Raw genomic sequence first — 21,942 nt, 5'->3', positions numbered from 1 at the left:
AAATCTTTTTTTAAAAAAGAGAAAAAAATATTTTTTGACGACTTTCTGGCCAGTACCTAATGTATAAAGTATATTTAGAAAGGCGCCTACATGCTTATTCAGATATCATGGTATGGAATATATCTAACCCCATCAAGATCGATTATATGAATATTACTATAATGTACATACAAAAATGTATACATAGTTGAGTATATAAAAATATATTTGTACATTTCTAAACACAAATATTATGAAAGTTAAATTACAATTATACATATAAAAGTGGAAATAATGAACAAATACAAAAGTGTATACAGAGTACGAATTTAATGAATTTGAAACATCTTGAAAAATAATATACAATTTTAAGTGGAACCAACCATATTTGAGCCGCGTCTCAAAGTCAAGCCGCGGCTTAAATTCTTTAAATTCGGCCTCAGTTTACACAAAATAATGTATGAATAGAAAATGTGAGCAGTTATAGCAACAATTAAAAGTTTAAACATTTATACTGAAAGGAGATTACAAATTTGATCTAGTAAATTGAATTTAAATGTCTAGAATATCTGAGTAATTATCCAGCTGTAAAGGAAGGGAAAATATAATTTCATGTGAACCTCCATTTAAAAATGTCTTGAAAGTTATTCATGAAGAAGCGACAAGAAAAGAAACTGGCAGAATACTTCTCACTTTTACACTTTTAAAGGGTATTGATGGGAATCAGGCATTGCACACTATACATTTCTAGTTTCTACCAGTTAAAATCGGACTTTCTCGTAAGTATTTCTGATTTAAAACGGCAGTTAATCTTCCTTGTGAAATGATTTATTACTCTGTAAGGAAGTTGAGCCCAAATAGATTGACGATCTATTTGGTTCAGCCTACACGTTTACATACAGTACACGAAATACCACATGAAGTACGGTGGTTAACATTCTTCTAAAGGGAGTACAGAGATGTATTAAAGGCTAAATACGCGATATTTCTACAACAGGTTCCTTGTGTACAACGGGAGTTTCTGTTAATTAGAGAAAAAAAAAATCAAGTGAAGTCCCGGTCCAAACTTCAAGTGCTCCCAGTCTCATTTCACAATGCTAGTTTTGATTAAGATTATCAATTTGAAATAACAAAACATCCTCAAAAATTAATTCAAGAAACAACAATAATATTCAATTTAGATAACAACCATAATCAACAAAACAGTTTTTAAATCAGAAAGTTTAAAATCTAACTTCTTTTGTTAACTTTGGTGAGATTTGTTTTTGTTGGAAAGTACATTTTATCCAGTTTACAGTATACTCTGGTTTACTCAATGTCTACTGAATATTTAAAGAGAGAGCCATTAGTTTCCAGCATCACAGTTTCTCATCTCTCAAACTTCCTTCTTAGTAAAATTGGGAAATTACAGTGATATCCAGAGAACTCTGGAATAGGAGGTCAACTTTGAAACTCTCAAGATATTACTTTAAATAGTCCAATGAACATTTGGCGCTTCAATTGTGCAGTATAAATAGGCCCATTTCACTTAATAAGTGATTTGATAACTATTTTATTGAAGCTTTTTGTTTTGTTACAACATCAAATGCACTTTAGTATTGCTTTAATGTCGTCTTCTTATTATATACTTTTCTGGTTATCGCTGAATTTTTGATAAAATGCACCGAGAGTCCGAGACTGCTAGACACTGCTCACTGCTCAGCCGTGGATTTTATACAGTTTAATTAGGAACCGAAGCGATAAGGAAAATAAATATTTTCGCATCTCTCGCGAAAATAAAATTTTCGCGTTTTTTCGCCTTTTTGCTTTTTTCACAAGAGAAATTTTTAATATGAAATATAAACTTCAAATATTGAGCTGTCAGAGCAGAGAATTTCACAATTTTTTTTTGCACAATTAATTGTAGCAGATACAACACGGGGAATTTTTTTATTCACAAAAATTTCGCATTTCGTATTTTCGCGAAAAAAATCTCGCGAAATTTTTTTGTTGTGAAAATTTCGCATTTTTTCGCTTCATTAATTTTCGAGAAAAAAGGCTAAATTTCGCGGAAAAGTTTGCAAAATGCGAACGAAAATGTTATCTTTTTTCGCGAAACGTTTCGTTCGCTGCAAACCTTAAGTTTAACCCAGAAGTGCATTAGCAATTATACAACGTAAAAACATCTTAATGGTATTAAATGAATGTCTTATTCTTTAATGAGACCGAAAAACTTTGGATTAGGAAGACGATATTTTTGCTACAAAACCAGTGCGGTAACTAGAGGTAATGAGGAAAGTCCCCCCCCCCACCGTTGACATTTTTTATTATGCAGTATTCCTGAAGGAACCACTAAACAGGATATTGTGGGTGACTTAAATGAAGCTGATATTAAGAGAACCGTTGGCGATATTGTGCAGATACCAAAACCAAATGAAACATCCCATGTTGTTAGCTTAAAAATCTCAGTTCCAGCGCAAGATTTTCAGAAAGCCTTGGATCCCACTGTATGGCCCTTGTGAGTTCGTGTCTTTGAATTTATCGATTATCTGAAGCGGTATTCTGATAGAAATGGAACTGCAAGTGAGGAGTAGAATAGTGCTACTGGTGGTGCAACAGCAGTACAATGATGGATACAGCCTAGTAGTTTGTGCTTAAATATCTACAATAGTGGGGGTATTGGAATTGATCAACAGAACTTTCAAAATCTATGAAAATCTTTACTCTCAGCATAATCTAGGAGAAGATTTTGATAAAGTGCAGCTAAATATACAAGAAAGAGTCATGGGTTACATGATGATATAGATAAAGTTAATCACCTGTCAGTCAAAGCTACAACTACTACTCGAAGGAACACATTTATTCTCCTCTGTTTATTTATATGCTGAAATATAAGACATATTACAATGATATATAAATAAAACATATAATAGTCAGAAATAACAAAAATAACAAAAATGTCATAACAATACGTTCAGTGAAGCTCTGATAGTTCCTCTGTTGTAGGCTATACTGGCTGTTATTCAAACCAAATGTACATAGAAAGATAGTCTGAGCTCAAACTAATTTTTATCAACACAAAATTGGTTTGAGTATAGCAAGTTATATACGAAGGAAGAAAGGGTGGAGGGGGGGGGGTATCAGTGCACTAGAACTGCAGTACGATTAAAGATATCACAATTCTAGAGATGAAACTTCTAATCCTTTATCTGGTTCGGAAACATCTCCAAATACGCGTCACACCTTTACCAAGAATTTTACTTATAACAATCCAGATGTTATTTTAAATCTGTACAATATTCACTGCTGCAGTTTTTATGGATCTAGTATTTGGGATTTGTTTCTAAATTGTATACAGCATGGAATAGTGCTTAGAATTCTTTTTAACGTGCCTAGAGATACGCACAGGTATTTGATTGAAAGTAGTTCACAATGTTTACATGTAAAAACTATGTTAGCCAGTAGATGTGTGTTTTTCTATGAGACTATAGAAGCAAGTCTTAAGTTTTACATTAGATTTCTTTCTAATTTATGTAAAAACACGGTTCTTGGCAGAAATTTATTTTCTTTTGCAAATGATTGTTTTGTAAATCTATCTGAACTTAGTAAATTGTTAGTTAAGTTAAGAAGCACCTGAAATTGGAAAGTTATGATTTTTTAAGAATCATTAAATACAAGAATGAATAACGTTGTAAAATATGTTGAAGGATTCGATGATTTGATAATAATTGAAATAATAAATATGTTATGTAATGAGTAATGATCAATGTCGCCTATTTGCGCATAATTTTGCATATTTGTTTTTCTTTTGTAAAACTATATTCAAAATTTTAAAACAAATTTAGACTATGCATTTTATATATATAAATATATATATCTTTATATTTATATATATTTATATCTTTTAATATATGTATATCTTTTGTGTGAATAAATCTGTATAATAATATAATAATTATAATTATATAATTATAATAATAATACAAGTATTTGATGCTGTTTTTAAGCAATAAGTATCACCAGTTGTTTGAAATTCAATAAAAAACGGGCCTGATTCAACTGCACATAATTGCAGTTTTACTGTAGTCATCGTCCTATTCTACAGTTTTATAGGTCTCACTGTATATAATACAACATTCTCAGCTCAATTACCCTAACTGGCCTGTCACTACCTTGAAATGAAGAATTAGAGAAGAACAATGAACCTAGAATATTTTAAGAAGAAGAACAATGAACCTAGAATATTTTTAATAAGAAGAACCATGAAAATACAGTTAAAGCGATATTTTGTTAATTAAAGAATATTGAGGAATACAGTTCCAGATAGGCATTGGAAAATAGGGTTGTTTAAAGATTATATTTGGAGGAAAGGGGTGTTCAAAGATTAATAATGGAGACTAGATTATGTTTGGAGAATAGGGTTGTTTAAAGATTATTATTGGAGAATATGGTTGCTTAAAGATTATTATTTTAGAATAGGGTTGTTTTAAGATTACTATTTGAGAATAGGGTTGTTTTAAGATTATTATTTTAGAATAGGGTTGTTTTAAGATTATTATTTGAGAATAGGGTTGTTTTAAGATTATTATTGGAGAATAGGGTTGTTTTAAGATTATTATTGGAGAATAGGGTTGTTTTAAGATTATTATTGGAGAAGAAAGGGGTGTTCAAAGATTAATAATGGAGACTAGATTATGTTTGGAGAATAGGGTTGTTTTAAGATTATTATTGGAGAATAGGGTTGTTTTAAGATTATTATTGGAGAATAGGGTTGTTTTAAGATTATTATTGGAGAATTGGGTTGTTTTAAGATTATTATTAAAAAATCCAGCATATTAAAAAACCAAAGAAAACCAGATTACTATTGTTTCAAACCAAACCAATGTTCAAATTTCAAAATTGTAAAAGCCTAAAGCCACTGTGATTCAAATTTGGATTCAGTTTTCCAAATTATATCTATGTATATTTGTATGTTTACAAAACTACTATTTTGTGATGTAGAATAATACCAAACTCTCAAACTACAAAATTCACAGCAAGAGTTCCTAAATAACTCTATTTTTGTCATCTAGAGAGAGGACTTTTTCAATTTAAAAACTCAGGAAAAAATTAATTAAAATATCAAGATTAGTTTTTCATATTCGGATTTAGATAGTTACTAAATGTAAAATCTAAGAGACCATAATATTTATACATATTTAAAGTATTTTAAATAAAAGCTAAATTTTAAATAGCTTATATGTACAAGGTGTCCCAAAAAACTTTGCAGTAGCGGTGTTGGGTGTTGAGGGAACAATTTTTTCAACTTTCACAATCAAGGTGTCATTGGAAAGCTCTATATTTCCGTTATCTCAAGGTATAAATTTTTTCTTGCTAGATCTCGTACTTTTTTTTGTTACAACGACTTATTTGATTATTGTTAAAAATCTAAAGATTTAAACAACTTATAAGATGGTTCAGATCAAATACTTTTATGAATAAGCAAGCTGTGAAATGTACAAATATATTTTCAAAAAAGAAATATTTTTAGATAAATTTTGTCGACTGGGCAAAGTTCTTACTGACAAAGGAGAAACCGCAGCTTTATTTATTATTTTTTTATTGCAATTTAATTTTTTACTGAAAAAAAAATTAAATTACTATTCGGTCCAGGGGGTCATGAGCTATGATCAGTATACAAAACAAACAGACGTAGAAACAGATATTACTACTTTATATATATAGAAGCAGAGCGTCTGAATATGTGTCAATACAAATAAAACCTAAGTGAGATTATACTAAAAATTAAAAATGTTGTAATTACCTCTCCCCCCCCCTTGGTTAACATTTGGTACTTGGCATATCTCCCCCCTCCCTTGGTTAACATTTGGTAGATGGCATGTCTCCCCCCCCATTGGTTAACATGTGGTTGGTGGCATATCCCCCCCCCTGTTAATATGTGGTAGGTGGCATATCTCCTCCCCCCTTTGGTTCACATGTGGTAGGTGTCATATTCATTTTTTCCTTGTAGAGAGAAGAATGAAAATAGTGACACAGAATGGAAAAATAAGAGGAAGGAAGGGAAAGAAGAGAAAGAAAAAGAAAAATAAGAGAAGGAAGGAGAAAAAAAGAGAAAGAAGAAGAAAAAGAATAAGAAGGAAGGAGAAAAGAAGAGAAAGAAGAAGAAAAAGAAGAAAAAGGAAGGAGATAAAAACAGAAAATAAGAAGAAAAAGAAGAAGAATGAAGGAGAAAAGAAGATAAAGAAGAAGAAAAAGAAGAAGAAGGAAGGAGAAAAGAAAAGAAAGAAGAAGAAAAATAAGAAGATGGTAGGAAGGAGAAAAGAAGAGAAAGAAGAAGAAAAATAAGAAGATGGTAGGAAGGAGAAAAGAAGAGAAAAAAGAAGAAAAATAAGAAAATGGTAGGAAGGAGGAAAGAAAAGAAAGAAGAAGAAAAATAAGAAGATGGTAGGAAGGAGAAAAGAAGAGAAAGAAGAAGAAAAATAAGAAGATGGTAAGAAGGAGAAAAGAAAAGAGGAAAACGCGCAGAGAGACAAATGAAGTGAAATAAATAATATTTTGTCCCTTTCTTTCTATTTTTGTATATTTGGTTGATTATCCTGGGTTCAAATATTGTATTCAGAGTTTTCTAAAATTATTCCTTATTTTCCTCTACAGGAGATATGACAACAAATATCTACATCAAAAATATCTGTGGGCTAAAAATTTTGTGATGTAATTGTGTAATGTGTAATGTGTAAGCTATTTTTCAAAATTTAAAACTTAGAATCATGATAACAAACTTATTTGATATCTTTTAACTTTGTCTTATTAATCAAGCTTTCTCGATATATTACAATTTGTTTTCATTTGATTGTCTTTAAGTAAGTTTATGTTGATCGATTAAAATGTTTTCCAAAACACAGAAGATGTGTGTTCTTCAATCTAAATTCAATTTGCTTTATTGTACAATTGGTAAATAAAAGAAAATGATCTTGTACTTCTAGCAATCCATAATGTTTACAGTGAACGTATACGTATATTGGTATAAATGATGCCTAATAGGTCTACTACTTTACTTCTTTACTACTTTACTACTTTATGCAAGTGGTTCAGATACACTGGAATATTTATAAACCATATAGCTAGGGAATACAAATATAAATAGAGTTTCACAGGAGATATACAAAAGCAGAGTTACATAGAGGATACACAAATACAGAGTTACAAATAGGATACACAAATACAGAGTTACATAGAGAATACACAAATACAGAGTTACAAAGAGGATACACAAATATAGAGTTACACAGGAGATATGCAAAAACAGAGTTACAAAGAGGATACACAAATACAGAGTTACAAAGAGGATACACAAATACAGAGTTACAAAGAGGATACACAAATATAGAGTTACACAGGAGATTCACAAAAACAGAGTTACATAGAGGATAAACAAAAATAGATTTACACAGGAGATACACAAATACAGAATTACTTAGAGAATACACAAACACAGAGTTACAAATAGGATAAACAAATACAGAAATACATAGGGGATACACAGATATATATAGAGTTACACAGGAGATTCACAAAAACAGAGTTACAAAGAGAATACACAAATATAGAGTTAAATAGAGGATACACAAATACAATTTTACATAGAGAATACACAAATGCAAAGTTACAAAGAGGATACACAAATGCAAAGTTACAAAGTTACATAGGGAATTCACAAATACAGAGTTACAGGAGAATACACAAATACAGAATTACATAGAGAATACACAAATACAGAGTTACATAGAGGATACACAAATACAGAGTTACAAAGAGGATACACTAATACAGAGTTACATAGAGAATACACAAATATAGAGTTACATAGGGAATACACAAATACAGAGTCACATAGAGGATACACAAATACAGAGTTACATAGAGGATACACAAATAAATAGTTACATAGAGGATACATAAATATAGAGTTACATAGAGGATACACAAATACATAGTTACATGGAGGATGTACAAATACAGAGTTACATAGGGGATACTCAAATACAGAGTTACATAGAGGATACACAAATACAGAGTTACATAGAGGATAAACAAATATAGAGTTACATAGGGAATACACAAATACAGAGTTACATAGAGGATGTACATAGTTACATAGGGGATACATAAATACAAAGTTACATATGTAAAACGTCGAAAGAACATGTTTTGAAAATTTTCATAAAAGTATTGGAACACTTGTAAAATCCATGCTGTAAATCTAAGGTTTAAATGATAAACTTCTTGTTTTATTGTTTTTTCTATGTTTAGATGATAATCCGTTGTTTAGGTGATGAATATCAATATCAATATCAATATCAATATCAATATCATGATTCAGGTAATTAACTCCAAGGTTTGAATAAAAACTCCATGGTTTAGATGAAACTTAATGGTTCCGATGATAAACTCTATGGTTTAGGCGTAAAACTACTTCCAAACGAGTTCTGGAAATACGTATGCAAGACATACACCAAGACACTAAAAAAATGGATATTGAACCATGAAGTTTATCATTTAAACCTTAGAGTTCATTATGTAAACCATGGCTTAATCATATTAACCATCGTATATCACCTGAGCTATGGGTTTTAATGAGCAAAAACCTTGAAGTTTATCTCCTGAACCATTGAGTTTTTCATTAAAACCTTTAGGCCTTTAGGTTTATCCCCTGAAACATAGAGTTTTTTATTTAAACCTTTAGGTTTATCCCTGAAACATAGAGTTTTTCATTTAAACCTTTAGGTTTATCCCCTGAAACATAGAGTTTTTCATTTAAACCTTTAGGTTTATCCCCTGAAACACAGAGTTCTTCATTTGAACCTTGGAGTTAATCCCGTAAACATTGAAGTTTATCCCTGAAACATAGAGTTTTTCATTTGAACCTTAGAGTTTTGCAAATGAACCATTGAGTTTTATATTTAAACCATACATGTTTTTCAATCAACCCATGGATTATATACCTGAACCATGGATTATATACCTGAACCATGGATTATATACCTGAACCATGGATTATATATCTGAACCATGAATTATATACCTGAACCATGGATTTTAAAGGTGTTTCAGTACTTTAAAAAAACAAACATAAACAATAAAATACTGATAATAACATTCTTTCTAGAATACGGGTTAAAAATATTCAACAAGTAGTCAATTAAAGTCATTATGACTTAAACACACCTCTTTCTCTGTTCCACGCGAGCAGTGAGTTAGGGTCTGTATTATTTTTTTTAACTGTTGAGAAAATTCTCGACAACCTCAGTCTGTGATTGAAAACGTTGTATGTTGTGCAAAAAAAGATAACGCGTAGAGAAGTCTTAAGATAATATCAAACCAAGAAACCTTTTTACAAAGGAATTTAACCTAAAATAATATTTATGAAAGAAGATGGTAGATTAATTTAAACGTATTTATGCACGAAATACTGAGTACTTAATTTGTATGGGTATCAATCAATTAAAGAATCAATTTACAAAAAAAATATGCTGTTTTGGAACGATTTGCAATGATGAAATTAATATTAACCTCTATTTAAGAGCTTAATTTTGTTCAAGACTGTAAAATCTTTTGTTAAAATAAGAAAAATCAGGTTTGCAAGATAAATGATGTGCTCGTAGAAACCAAGTGAAAACAGAAACTTCTCCGGAATATATTTTGGGATACTCAGGGTGGGATATAGAACTAGGGAGAGGGGGATATGGTTTATATCTCGAGATACCCAAGGAGATAAAGAACTAGGGTGAGAGGATAGGGTTTATATCTCGAGATACCCAAGGTGGGATATAGAATTAAGAAGAGAGGGGGAAATGATTTATATCTCCAGATATCCAAGGAGATAAAGAACTAGGGTGAGAGGATAGGGTTTATATCTCGAGATACCCAAGGTGGGATATAGAACTAGGGAGAGGGGGATATGGTTTATATCTCGAGATACCCAGGAGATAAAGAACTAGGGTGAGAGGATAGGGTTTATATCTCGAGATACCCGAGGTGGGATAAAGAACTAGGGAGAGGGGTATATGGTTGATATCTCGAGATACCCAAGGAGATAAAGAACTAGGGTGAGAGGATAGGGTTTATTTCTCCAGATACCCACGGAGATAAAGAACTAGGGAGAGGGGGATATGGTTTATATCTCGAGATACCCGAGGTGGGATATAGAACTAGGGAGAGAGGGATATGGTTTATATCTCGAGATACCCGAGGAGATAAAGAACTAGGGTGAGAGGATAGGGTTTATATCTCCAGATACCCACGGTGAGATATAGAACTAGGGTGAGAGGATATGGTTTATATCTCGAGATACCCGAGGTGGAATAAAGAAATAGGGAGAGGGGGATATGGTTTATATCTCGAGATACCCGAGGTGGGATATAGAACTNCCCCCCCTCCCTCGGAAAAATTCTTGTTGCGCCCCTGAGCACATTGTTTTGGAAGATCTCACAATTAATAAGTTTGAGATATAAATTTTTTTGAAAGAAGTTTGAGAAACTTTGTTTTGTTTCTAAACTATAAAGTTTTGTTTATGTTAGTTTAAGAAATTGCGTAGTAGAGTAGGATTAGTTTTCTTCTAAATAGTTCTTTTTCAAGCTAATTTTCCATTCAATTAATTGGATTCAAACATTGCCGTTTTATGCCGACAGGGTTTATGATTACTAAGAGTGTATCAATACCTACCTATAGGAGTACTAAGAGTGTATCTATACCTACCTATAGGAGTACTAAGAGTGTATCTATACCTACCAATTGGAGTACGAAAAGTGTAGCTACACCTACCTATTGGACTACTAAGAGTGTATCTATACCTACCTATTGGACTTCTAAGAGTGTAGCTATACCTACCTATTGGAGTACTAAGAGTGTATACCTATACCTATCTATTAGAGTACTAAGAGTGTACCTATACCGTAGTAAACACCTACTTTATAACAAGTTATCTAACGTATCTATCCAGCTGCACAACCCGTCTACATTCAGTCAACCAGGACACAACCCACCTGGCTCTAAATGACACAAAGGTACACAAGCGTAGCTATCCAACAAGCTTGTGTCCTTGCGTGGCTCTAATGCCACACAGAGACACTAGCGTAACTATTCAACAAGCTATAAATCCAGGCTCTAAATGCCACACAGGGGCACAAGAGTAGCTATCCAACAAGCTATTACTCCAGTACTCTAATGCTACACAGGGACACAAGCCAGCTATCCAACAAGCTATATATCGTTCCCATATGATGGGACAATCCACTCTGAATGCCGCTCAGGGACACAAGCCTAGCTATTAAACAAGCTTATATATGGATCCCAAATGATGGAGATGATCCGACCTGCTAATCAAAACAGGGTTTCAGGTTTAATCTCTTGCAGTAAACAGTACAGAGTTACTCTATAAACAAAACTATAATTAATATCTTATGTCACAAGTCAACATAATTACAATTACCTACGTCGTTATCTATTTCACATGATTAAGACAATCATATTTCGTATTTACCGCACAGTTAAAGTTTATTGTACATATTTATAAGATTAGTGAGAATAGATATAACGGAGTCAAGCTATCTCCACACATGTTTATAGCGTAATTTAAGTATGTCCCATGATTTAATCTAATCATGCTATGTATTCAATTTACACGATATTTGCTACATACCTACCTATTGGAGTACTAAGAGTGTATCTATTTATTTCTGTAAACCCTAAGAGGGTTGTATGAAAGCAACAGGATTTTAATAATTACAAGAAAGGGAGATTGTTAAATCTAATCGGATGGAATGTATGTTTGCCATTCTTGGTAGTTTACATTCAAATCATTTTACTATTGTTAACCAATCTGAACATTTCCTTCTTGAATCATTATTTTCTAAACTGGAGTCTCCTAATCTAATCTAATCTAATCTAATCTAATCTAATCTCTTCTAATCTCTTCTAATCTCTTCTAATCTAATCTAATCTAACAGAACCAGAGGTACCATAGGCTAAAAAAATCGGAAAATTATGTCAAGTGTATATCCCAGAGGACTATTGCCGCGTCACAATAATATACTACCAAAGTGCGGGTAAACGGCGTGAGCAATTATGATTATGAATAATGGTTTACCTGACCAACCCCCGGGTTCTTGGTAGTAATTAATATTTTCTTAACAGAAGTCTCCAACGTAATTAGTTTTCCTTCTATTGCAGTTGATGAATTGATTTCTTTATTGGCAGGAGTTTGCCACGAACCAGCCAAATATCTCATATTTCGGGGAGTTTAAGATTAATAATCTTTAATATAGGATTGCAAGCAAATCCTTTTATTCAACCCACTCCCTAGTCCCTGCATATTCATAGTTCTGCTCAAAATACATTTTTAATTCTAATTATTGAATTATGCATTATGAATAACTAGCTGAATTGCGCAGGTTTCATATTAATCCCGGCATTTACCAGCGCTTGGTCTTGAATCATGGTGTTCGCATTGCCCGGGGTTGCACAGAAATTTTATTAGATCCATATTTTTAGCCTTTGTCACTCCTAGGGAACAACAAGTTTTCTAAAAAAATCTGCCAATTTGGTTCAGCCATTTGGCCAGCTATAGCGAACATAAATTGAGCGAAGAGCTTGATTACGAAAGATGGGGAATGAATTTAAGGGAACTAAGTACTCGCCTTATACTTTAGTTTATTACCTACAGGGTGTCCCACTAAACATGACAGTTGGTAAATAGTTTTGAATGTCGTCTTCCATACACGTATTATATATTAAAGGCTGTTTGCAGTTTAATTAGTTTAAAAAATCTTTTTTACTTTGAAATTAATTTTACTATAATATGACTCCTACATAATATTTTTTTTATTGTCTTTGGTATTAAACAACTTAACAAGTTATGGAAAAAGACATTTTAAACTATATACCAACTGGCATGTTTCGTGGGACACTCTGTATGCATTTGCAACTAGAGCTAAAAACTTTAGAATGAGATATCCTTAAACACGATCGCTTAATCTGATTATCCAATGTACACACTTTTGCTTTTCATTTCTTCTTATAATCCTCTTTTTGGATATTTCTACAGTATAAAAGTTACGCTTGATAACAATTACAGATAGAATGCTATATATCGATTGGACTTATATCCGATTGAATTATGGTCAGCTGTATACAAGCCGACTTTTAGAACATTTAAACAAATATAAATTTAATCATGTAAATATGAAATGATTAAGAACCATATTTTAGGACTATTTTCATTTTGAGCGTTAGTCATTAATCATTAATCTAAAACTTACGTTTGTTCAATTGATATGACACCATCAACATTAGAAATCAAAACCGGGTTTTCAAAAGTTAAAGAGTTAGAGTACATCTTAAAATGACACACTGATTGGTTAAATTTTCAACTTCTTTCTTGGATATCGAATGTTTTTTAAGACAATATTGGGTTTAGTAAACCTGCAGGAGTTTAAGCATTAATCTTGATATCGACCATTCTAAAGTTTTAAGCTCTGAGGACGTAAACCTATGATATTTGCAACTTTGGCTTTTTGATCTGCTGGCATGAGTTAATATTTAGAAATATTTAAGTTTTATAACATCAGGTGGCAAAGATATTTAATTAGAAAATTTGAGCTCGATGGGGACTGTAGGGGTGAACACAGGATTTAAGTGAGGGGGGGGGGCAAGATTTTTTAAGGAACAAAACAATTCATAATTAGGAACAAAAAATTGCGCTGCAGGCGAAAATTTTTTTTTTACTTAAAAGACTCAAAAAGAGTCAAAATTAATGACTAAAGACTAAAAAACTAGATTTTTAACTTTTCACACATTACACAGTTGTGAGCTGAACAAAAGGAAAAGTTACTCGAAGCGGGATGTACTTAAGCAAAGGATAGGTAACTCGATGAATGACAAATCCAAAGGCAATTAGGTTAGGGAAACACTCTCTTCTACCAGACACACATAGATGAGAACTTCTTGAAAATGTTTATTCAGTAACGAAGTTTCCTACAAAATACAGATTGTTATTGACGAACAAATGTGAATAATAATTGTTAATAAAATGTAACTATTTGATTGACGAACAAATGTGAATAATAATTGTTAATAAATGTAACTATTTTATTACAACTAATTAAATGTTTATTGAAACTGATAAATAGGAATTTTAAAGGAAAGGTTCTGTTGTGAATCGACCAAGAAATATTTTAAGGTACCGATGGGAATTAATGAATGAAATATTTTTAATGGGTACCATTGTGAATCAAACATGAACTTACGATCTAGAAAACTGTGGTACGGCGAAAAGTTGTTTGTACTGAAGTCTAATTCTTCTGAAATGAATATTTATCTGGTTAAATAAGTTCACTGTTTATATGTAAATGATTCACTGAAAATTGTGTTTAAATAGGTTATTTTTAATGCACTTTAAGTTTTACTAGCTCCATGAGGTTATTTATGTAAAATCCTTGGCAAGGTTTGGTTTGGCGGATGGCCGGAGTACGGAGTATTCAACGGAGATACAATCTGTCGGAGACGACCTTTGAAACAGGGTTACATTAGGGATATGGTTCACAACAGTTTATTAAGACAGATATTTTTCCTGTTTTGCACTAGGGTTTCTTTCCCTTAAGCATGCTATTGAGAATCTATTCTGAAAATAGGAACAAAAAATTCCAAATTCAGGGGGAGGGGTACGCCCCTCCCTGAATCTCTCAGGGGGTGGCGAATGTCCCCCCGCTCCCCCCTGTATCCGCCCCTGATGGGGAGTATTTAGTTCCTTGGCCTTATCTATTTTTACTTTTACTGTTGTTCCCTAGTAAAGTGAAATAATGATGGTGCAAAAAGGGTCGAGTGAATCACTGAATAGTGACTGCTAAACATGTAATTGTAAATTCTAAGATTAAAGCATTAAATCAAATCCGTTTACAAATCTAAATTGAATTTAGATCTTTTCTACTTGGAAATGAAAGTGCACATTAAAGTCTTTTTAAAGGGTTCAGATGACAAATTTATAAAAGAGAGAAGAGAATCAAATTAAGCTCAAAATAAGTTTATTAAATGCAGAATTACAAACACAAATTCAAATTCAAATTCAAATTTTCTAATCCTTATATCTTTGCAACCTGGTAATGAAGACCTTAGCTATTTCAAACTAAAATTCCGTTAGATAAGTATACTTTTTTTATTCTATAGAAGAAAGAAGCGGATTTGTTTTGATTAATACGAAATAAATTTATTATCGATGTGGAAAAAATCAAATAAAAACTCAATCCTAATTTCTAATTCGTATATCTTTGCAACCTATTGTGGAGGACCTTAGATATTTAGAATATGAATTCTGTGTGATCAAATAATTTAAGTTTGGAATATCAAATTTGCATGTTGAAAAGACATCGGGATTAGAACATTTTATTTTGTGTCAAAGACTCAATTCTTTTCAGTTATGAATTGAATTATTGCTAGAGAAATAATATCACTTATCGCTCTTATAGCACAGAAAGTTATAGTTTCACGGTTACTCACTATAGGAATAAATCTTTTTAAATCATGGCATATTGTTTCTTTAGATAAAATTCATGAATTATAATTGTAGGTTTAGATTAACAGCTTTCTTGAGACATTTTGATCGAAACACAAAGAGGGATTAAAAATTATATGAAATATAATTTCTGGATCGACTTTGTGGAATCACAACTCCACTAGTTCTCACATTTAATAGTGAAATAATCAAACTTGTTTGATTTGATTATAAACTTTAAAAAGTCTTCAGAGGCAGAATTTAAAGAATTTGAGCTGCGGCTTAAATTTGAGACGCGCCTTATAAATGGTTGTTTCCACTTAAAGTTGTATTCAATGTTTCCAGATTTAAGCCAGCGCTCAATTGAACCCGGTTTTTAACGGATTTGAGACACGGCTCAAATTCATTAAATTTGGACACTGAACTCTTAAAGGGACTGTGAGCGTAATTTCAAGTGACCCTCAATGCAATGAGCACCGTTATTTAAAGGTTGCAAACTTTCAAGCAAAATCGATGAGAATTTTGCCAATTACTTCTTAAAAACCAAAGCTAAAAACAAGTGCTTTATAGTGCTAAAATGTTCATATAAAGTAAAGGGCTATAGAAAAGCAAAATTGACTTAGAGCAGTAAAATCAAAGCCAAAGGTGTTGCGACACTTCAAATTCAACCCAGTATTAAAAATTGATGACACTTTTTATTAGCAGGCTGAATCTATGTGTGTTCATGCAATTCACAACAATTTCAGCAATATAAATTCTTTGTATGAATTAGATATGCTTTTTAACTGTTTATGTTTATTTGTGTTTTTTTCTTCAAAACTGACATTTGAATCAGAAAACGATTCTATCTTCCACATTTCTGACCATATCAAGGTTTTAAGGATACCGTTGTTAATCAGGCATTGCCATCTGTGTACTGAGGGTTACTTGAAATTACGCTCACTGTCCCTTTTAAGAGATTGATATGTATTTTCAATCTAAAAATTCACGGTCCACACGAAAAAAAAGCTATGTGCGTTCTATCCAGTGTCCGAATTTAATGAATTTAAGCCGAATCTCAAATCACCCACAAACTTGAAAAACTGGATACAATTTTAAGTAGAACCAATCATATTTGAGCCACGGTTTAAATTCAAGCCGCCGCTCAAATTCTTTAAATTCGGCCTCAGGGAGGAATAAATTTAGTAGGGCTTTCCTCTGTCTTTTAAATTCCGCACTGAACTAGACAGCTAGAATAAGGTCAGATATATATTCGATTAGATATTTGAAATTCTACTCATTTTTCTTCTTCAATAAATGTAGTTTTGATTAAAAACAAAAAAGATTTCAATTTACTTTAGCTTAGGCCGTCTGTAAAATTAGATCGATAATATTTTCTGTATCTTCCAAATTTCTGTTTCTGTCATTTCTGTTGTTATCCAAACATGTTTTTAAAGAAACATACTTTTATTTCAACATGAAAATATTTTTCAGAAATTTATTCGTATCCTGTATGTAATATAAACTTGTTTTCTTGTGTGTACGTGATTATTTCTCAGTAATCTTATCGGTTTCTGGACAACAGGTGAAGAAATACAGAATTGTGAATGAACAGAATGTTAAACCAGAGTGAAGGTAGGGGGGGGGGGGGATAATCGTTTTTTGATAAAATATGATAACAACATAGTTTATATTTAGGGTGGGTCTTTTTTATATAGGCGTAATAGGTTGTATTTAATCTAGCTTTATTAAACATTTTTTATATAGGCGTAATAGGTTGTATTTAATCTAGCTTTATTAAACATTTTTCTAATGCTTTCTTTTCCTGAATATTAAAAATTTTCATTAAATTATAAACTAATATTTTATAAAGACATGTGAATTCTATAAACTACTTTTTAGAAACATAACTATAAAATTCTGTTTCTTACTTACTTACTTACTTACTCCTTTACTTACTTTCTTAATTGCTTATCTAGTTACTTTTTCCAACTATTGAATCTTTTACTGTAGAATAAAAATACTGTTTTCTAAAAAAAATTACAATCTATTTTGTGCGAAAAATTTAATAAAACTAATATTTTGTTCAATTTATTATCAAAGACCGAAATATTCAAATAAAGTTTTCAATAATGTTTGTTTAATGAATTCAATATTGTATTGGGAAAACAATATGAAAATAATGAATAGGACTAAAAAAGCATTTAGGTAAGTGAGCTGTTAGGTGGGAGTAATATTATATAAGTGAGCCTTTAGGGGGGAGTAATATAAGTGATCCTTTATGTGGGGGTAATATAAGTGAGCCTTTAGGTGGGAGTAATATTATGTAAGTGAGCCTTTAGGTGGGAGTAATATAAGTGATCCTTTATGTGGGGGTAATTTAAGTGAGCCTTTAGGGGGGAGTAATATAAGTGAGCCTTTAGGTGGGGGTACAGTAAGTTAGCTGTTAGGTGGGAGTAATATAAGTGAGCCTTCAGGTGGGAGTAATGTAAGTGAGCCTTTAGGTGGGAATATTATAAGTGAAACTTTATGTGGGAGTAAAATAAGTGAGCCTTTAGGTTGGAGTAATAAAAGGAGCCTTTAGGTGGGAGTAATATAAGTTAGTGATTAGGTGGGAGTAAAAAAAGAGAGATTAGGTGGGAGTAAAAAAGAGAGATTAGTTGGGGGTAAAATAATTAAGCTATTAGGTTGAAGTGGAAAAATGAGGTATGTGGAGAACTGTTGGGAGTAAGATAAATGTATGGAAGGAGGAAGTAGAGATTAAGTTTAACATCGGGTATAAGTAGCATGTTGGAGAAAGGGTTGGGAATGGAAAATGTGGAACAATGATCAAGATTAATCCTCAGCCCATTGCTCCAGGAACCTAATCATCAGCCCGTTGCTCCAGGTAGTCCCGAACCTCCTTGAGAAGTTCCATCCGTACACTGTCCGGAACTGTAGGACAAGGAAATCATCTTGTCAGACTAGACGACGAACTTTGCGTAGTAAAGGGACGAAGTGGACGAAATAAAATGACAGAAGGACTTACAGGGACTCAATAGATGAGAAGGACTATTCAGATTAGACAGAATAGACGGATTTAAATAAGAACCAATTCTAACTAACAAGTTGTTCAAGATGATTTTTATACCTAGCTGACTTCCCTTAGGTCCCATCTCCTAAAAATGGGTGAAAATATTAAATAAATACAATTTTAAATATTTTTCTATTTTGACTTTACATTGCATTAAAAGTTTTTAAAAGTTAAATTAATTTTCAAATCCTGGTTCCTGACTGATGAGTAAAAACTGTTAGAATAATTAATTTCAGTTTTTAGTTAAATAATAAAGATTCTTTGCGTTTTTCCTAGTCAGACATCCTGGGATAAAAGTATTTTCTGATAATTATTCACTTAACTCTAGCTTATTTTTATATACTATTATATAATCGAAAAGTCCCTGTATATTAAAAGCCACTTTGATTTTGATCCATTGGTAACTGATCAGGAATTCCTAATTAATTTAGTCCATAACTAATTATTCGAGAGTCCCATATGAAAAAGAATTCCATGACTGCCTGATTTAGTCAAAATGAATACCTGATTTCGTCTATTACTACCTGATTAAGTCTATGACTACCTGATTAAGTCTATGATAACTGATTAAGTCCATGACTACCTGATTCAGTCTATGACTACCTGATCAAGCCTATGACTATTTGATTAGGTCCATAATTACCTAATTAAGTCTAAAACTACCTGATTCGGTCTATAACTTGCATAAAAAAGATTTAGCTAATTTAGTCAGTGATTATCTCATCAAAAATTCCTATTTAGTTTATTCCATGAAAACCTGATTAAAAAGTCTTAATCATTTTGGTCTGTGAATCAAGATCAAGAAGTTCCAATTAGTTTTTTTCATTCCTACCTGACAAAGAAGTTCCAATTATTTCAGTCCATTACTACCTGATCAAGAAGTCCCAATTATTTCAGTTCATTCCCACCGGATCAAGAAGTCCCAATTATTTCAGTCCATTACTACCTGATCAAGAAGTCCCAATTATTTCAGTTCATTCCCACCGGATCAAGAAGTCCCAATTATTTCAGTCCATTACTACCTGATCAAGAAGTCCCAATTATTTCAGTTCATTACTACCTGAACTAAATCTTCTACAGATATCTTATCGAGTCCCTTCTCCTTTACTACATCCCTACAGACCAGTTTAACCTATAATATACAACTCTTTACTCTACTATAACTTTATAAATTTACAGGGTGTCCCAATAAACATGGAAATTAATCAACGACGCAGGTTCAAGGTTGCAGTGTTCCCCGACACGCCTACTCAAACTAGGATATCTAGTATTTATGTTAACCTGGACTAGATAAAGGTATACAAGGTACCATTGTAAATCGAGCGTCACTTAAAAGTATGTCACAATATCCCTTTAAAAACTCAAGCATATTCAAATCGGTTAGTAAAGAGCTGCGTTTTCAAGATGGTTTCTAGATATAAATATAAATAGATAAAAATATTAATAATTTGTCGACAATATGTGTCAACTTAATGACTTATTCTTGGAAACTATTTATCCTATTTACGACGGAAATAAATAAATATATATATACGTAAATTGGTTTCTTCTATCTAGAATCATCTCTGTCTGGAATCTATTTCATATTCTTGGAAAAAAATGTGTAAACATCAATAGAATTTACGCAGTAATACTTGAGTAATACCAAGGTACTAGTGCAAGGAAAGTTATTTCAGAGGTGTACGCATTTTTTGTACTGCAGTGTACTGACTTTGGGCGGAAAAGTAAACACAAGAAGGATGTCACAGCCTGACATGGAATCAATTTTCAAAACTGGTCATAGGAAACTATTATATGAATTTTCAAAATTAAATGCTTTTATCCTCCTCGGATATCAGACGAACACTGATGCATCTATTCTTGTTTACAAATTACACCCAAAGAGAACAGGTTTTAATATGTACGCAGAGTATACGCGACCGCAATTAACTTTCCTTGCATTAGTACCGTGAGTAATAAATACAAACATCCCGATAACGTATATAGAAACATTGGATTGGAGAAACCATAATATATTCTTGCTCAGAAAAAGGTTTGAATATGGAACGTTGTGAATCGGACATGCTCCTAGTCTACACTCTACAGTCTACAGCCACTCTGACTTTTGCTTTTGTTTTATATAATTTTGTCTTTGGTATTTTTCATTATTGTTGTAACGACAAAAAAAATTTTGAAGTTAAAATATAACATTTTAATTTTTAACTATCAAATCAAACCTGATCTTTCCATCCAATCTCTTCCAATTTCTTCACAAGTTTTTCTCTGAATAAAAAATAGCATTTTAGCTGTTGAAGGTTAGGCCATCCATGGACCATGATAAAACGTTAATTTCTGACATTTCTGCAGATAAATTTCTTTTGATTATCAAAAAAGTTAAGAAATGTAGAAATCTTTAATCGGTTTTCTGAAATGAAGAATGTTTTTATATTTAACCGCTTTTTCACTCCTTGAGTCCCCTTTGCCTAACCATGCAGCGGGATCCACTCTGCATAAATTAAATATAGTTTTGAATTTGTGATTAGCTGTGGGTTGCCTCGAACGATTTACCTAGAAAACATCCCTCGCTACGCTCTGGATGTTTTCTAGGTAAAATTCTCTATAATGTTATCTGCGCATTTCTACTGCAAGAAAACCTATAGAAACTATCAGAACTAATTACTTTTAAATTTATAAAAACGACAATATTTTTCACGTTATTGATCAGATAAAGGTTTCAATAGTACAGAAAAGATTATTTTGCAGTCCTTTGCCCTTCATGACCACTCCCAGGATCAAAAGACTAATTAAAAAACAACAAAATAATGTTTTACCTATCTTGCTGTAATGGAATAGAGGAATTTTACCTCAGTTCTTCTTTTTTCCCCGACTCTGACAGAATCTGATTAATATTTTGTTCCGCCTCGTCAATATCCTTCTCACGGTTCCGCCTGTGCCGCCCCATTTTATATCTTTTTAACAAAACAGTTGACTCATTTTAGAGAAAACAGTTGAACCAATTTAGATAAAACAGCTGATTTTTTTTAGATAAAACAGTTGAACCAATTTAGATAAAACAGCTGATTTATTTTAGATTAAACAGGTGGGCCAATTTAGATAAAACAGCTGATTTATTTTAGATAATACACTTGAACCAATTTAGATAAAACAGCTGATTTATTGATTAAACAGGTGAGTCAATTTAGATAAAACAGATGATTTATTTTAGATAAAAGAGCTGATTTAAATTAGATAAAACAGTTGAACCAAGTTAGATAAAATCATAAAACAGCTAATTTATTATAAAAAAGGTGATTCTGGATTCAGCTTACGCTTATTTTAAGTCAAAGCAAATGAATCAAATCAGACAAAGATGCTGATTCAATTTAGAATAAATTCTTTTTAGACAAAA

The 21,942-nt window shown here is 32.0% G+C and overlaps 2 protein-coding genes and 2 long non-coding RNA genes across 6 annotated transcripts in view; 1 reads left to right on the top strand and 3 right to left on the bottom strand.

Annotated features, from left to right (window-relative positions):
* Window positions 1-187: 187 nt before the first annotated feature.
* On the bottom strand, window positions 188-12,743 carry LOC111706905 (uncharacterized). Of its 3 annotated transcripts, none has more exons than XR_002766339.1 (3): window positions 12,104-12,743; window positions 2,778-2,842; window positions 188-1,366 (listed from the first exon to the last, which is right to left on the bottom strand). It is a non-coding gene; the product is annotated as an uncharacterized LOC111706905 (long non-coding RNA). The 3 variants fall into 3 exon arrangements; XR_002766340.1 differs by having other exon boundaries at window positions 188-1,301; XR_002766341.1 differs by having other exon boundaries at window positions 188-1,076.
* Window positions 12,744-13,814: 1,071 nt separating this feature from the next.
* Window positions 13,815-14,582, bottom strand: LOC111706904 (uncharacterized). The gene is made up of 2 exons (XR_002766338.1): window positions 14,262-14,582; window positions 13,815-13,989 (listed from the first exon to the last, which is right to left on the bottom strand). It is a non-coding gene; the product is annotated as an uncharacterized LOC111706904 (long non-coding RNA).
* Window positions 14,583-17,556: 2,974 nt separating this feature from the next.
* LOC111706909 (transcription and mRNA export factor ENY2-1) lies at window positions 17,557-21,530 on the bottom strand. The gene is made up of 5 exons (XM_023479853.1): window positions 21,398-21,530; window positions 20,771-20,816; window positions 19,615-19,686; window positions 18,612-18,639; window positions 17,557-18,415 (listed from the first exon to the last, which is right to left on the bottom strand). Exons 1-5 carry the CDS (start codon window positions 21,493-21,495, stop codon window positions 18,345-18,347), a joined length of 315 nt encoding a protein of 104 aa, XP_023335621.1. The 5' UTR covers window positions 21,496-21,530; the 3' UTR covers window positions 17,557-18,344.
* LOC111706906 (FMRFamide receptor) overlaps window positions 19,726-21,942 on the top strand; it is a 41,748-nt gene continuing 39,531 nt past the window's right edge. The window contains exon 1 of the mRNA XM_023479851.1: window positions 19,726-19,850. The gene's annotated coding sequence lies outside the window, so the exon portion shown is untranslated. The remainder of the gene's footprint in view (window positions 19,851-21,942) is intronic.

This window comes from Eurytemora carolleeae, unplaced genomic scaffold (genome assembly GCF_000591075.1).
Source record: "Eurytemora carolleeae unplaced genomic scaffold, Eaff_2.0 scaffold758, whole genome shotgun sequence".
In the NCBI taxonomy this organism is placed as follows: Eukaryota; Metazoa; Arthropoda; class Copepoda; order Calanoida; family Temoridae; genus Eurytemora; species Eurytemora carolleeae.
Note: the sequence above shows the minus strand (reverse complement) of the source record. Positions and strands in the feature narration are given on the sequence as shown.

Bases quoted from the DNA above. Each gene is read 5' to 3' on its own strand.
- LOC111706909 (XM_023479853.1), bottom strand. From the start codon at position 21,495: ATGGGGCGGCACAGGCGGAACCGTGAGAAGGATATTGACGAGGCGGAA. The intron at 19,687-20,770 runs GTTTGATTTGAT...TGTATATTATAG, and splicing joins AGATTGGATGGAAAGATCAG to GTTAAACTGGTCTGTAGGGA. The intron at 18,640-19,614 runs GTAGTAATGAAC...ACCCATTTTTAG, and splicing joins CTGTAGAAGATTTAGTTCAG to GAGATGGGACCTAAGGGAAG.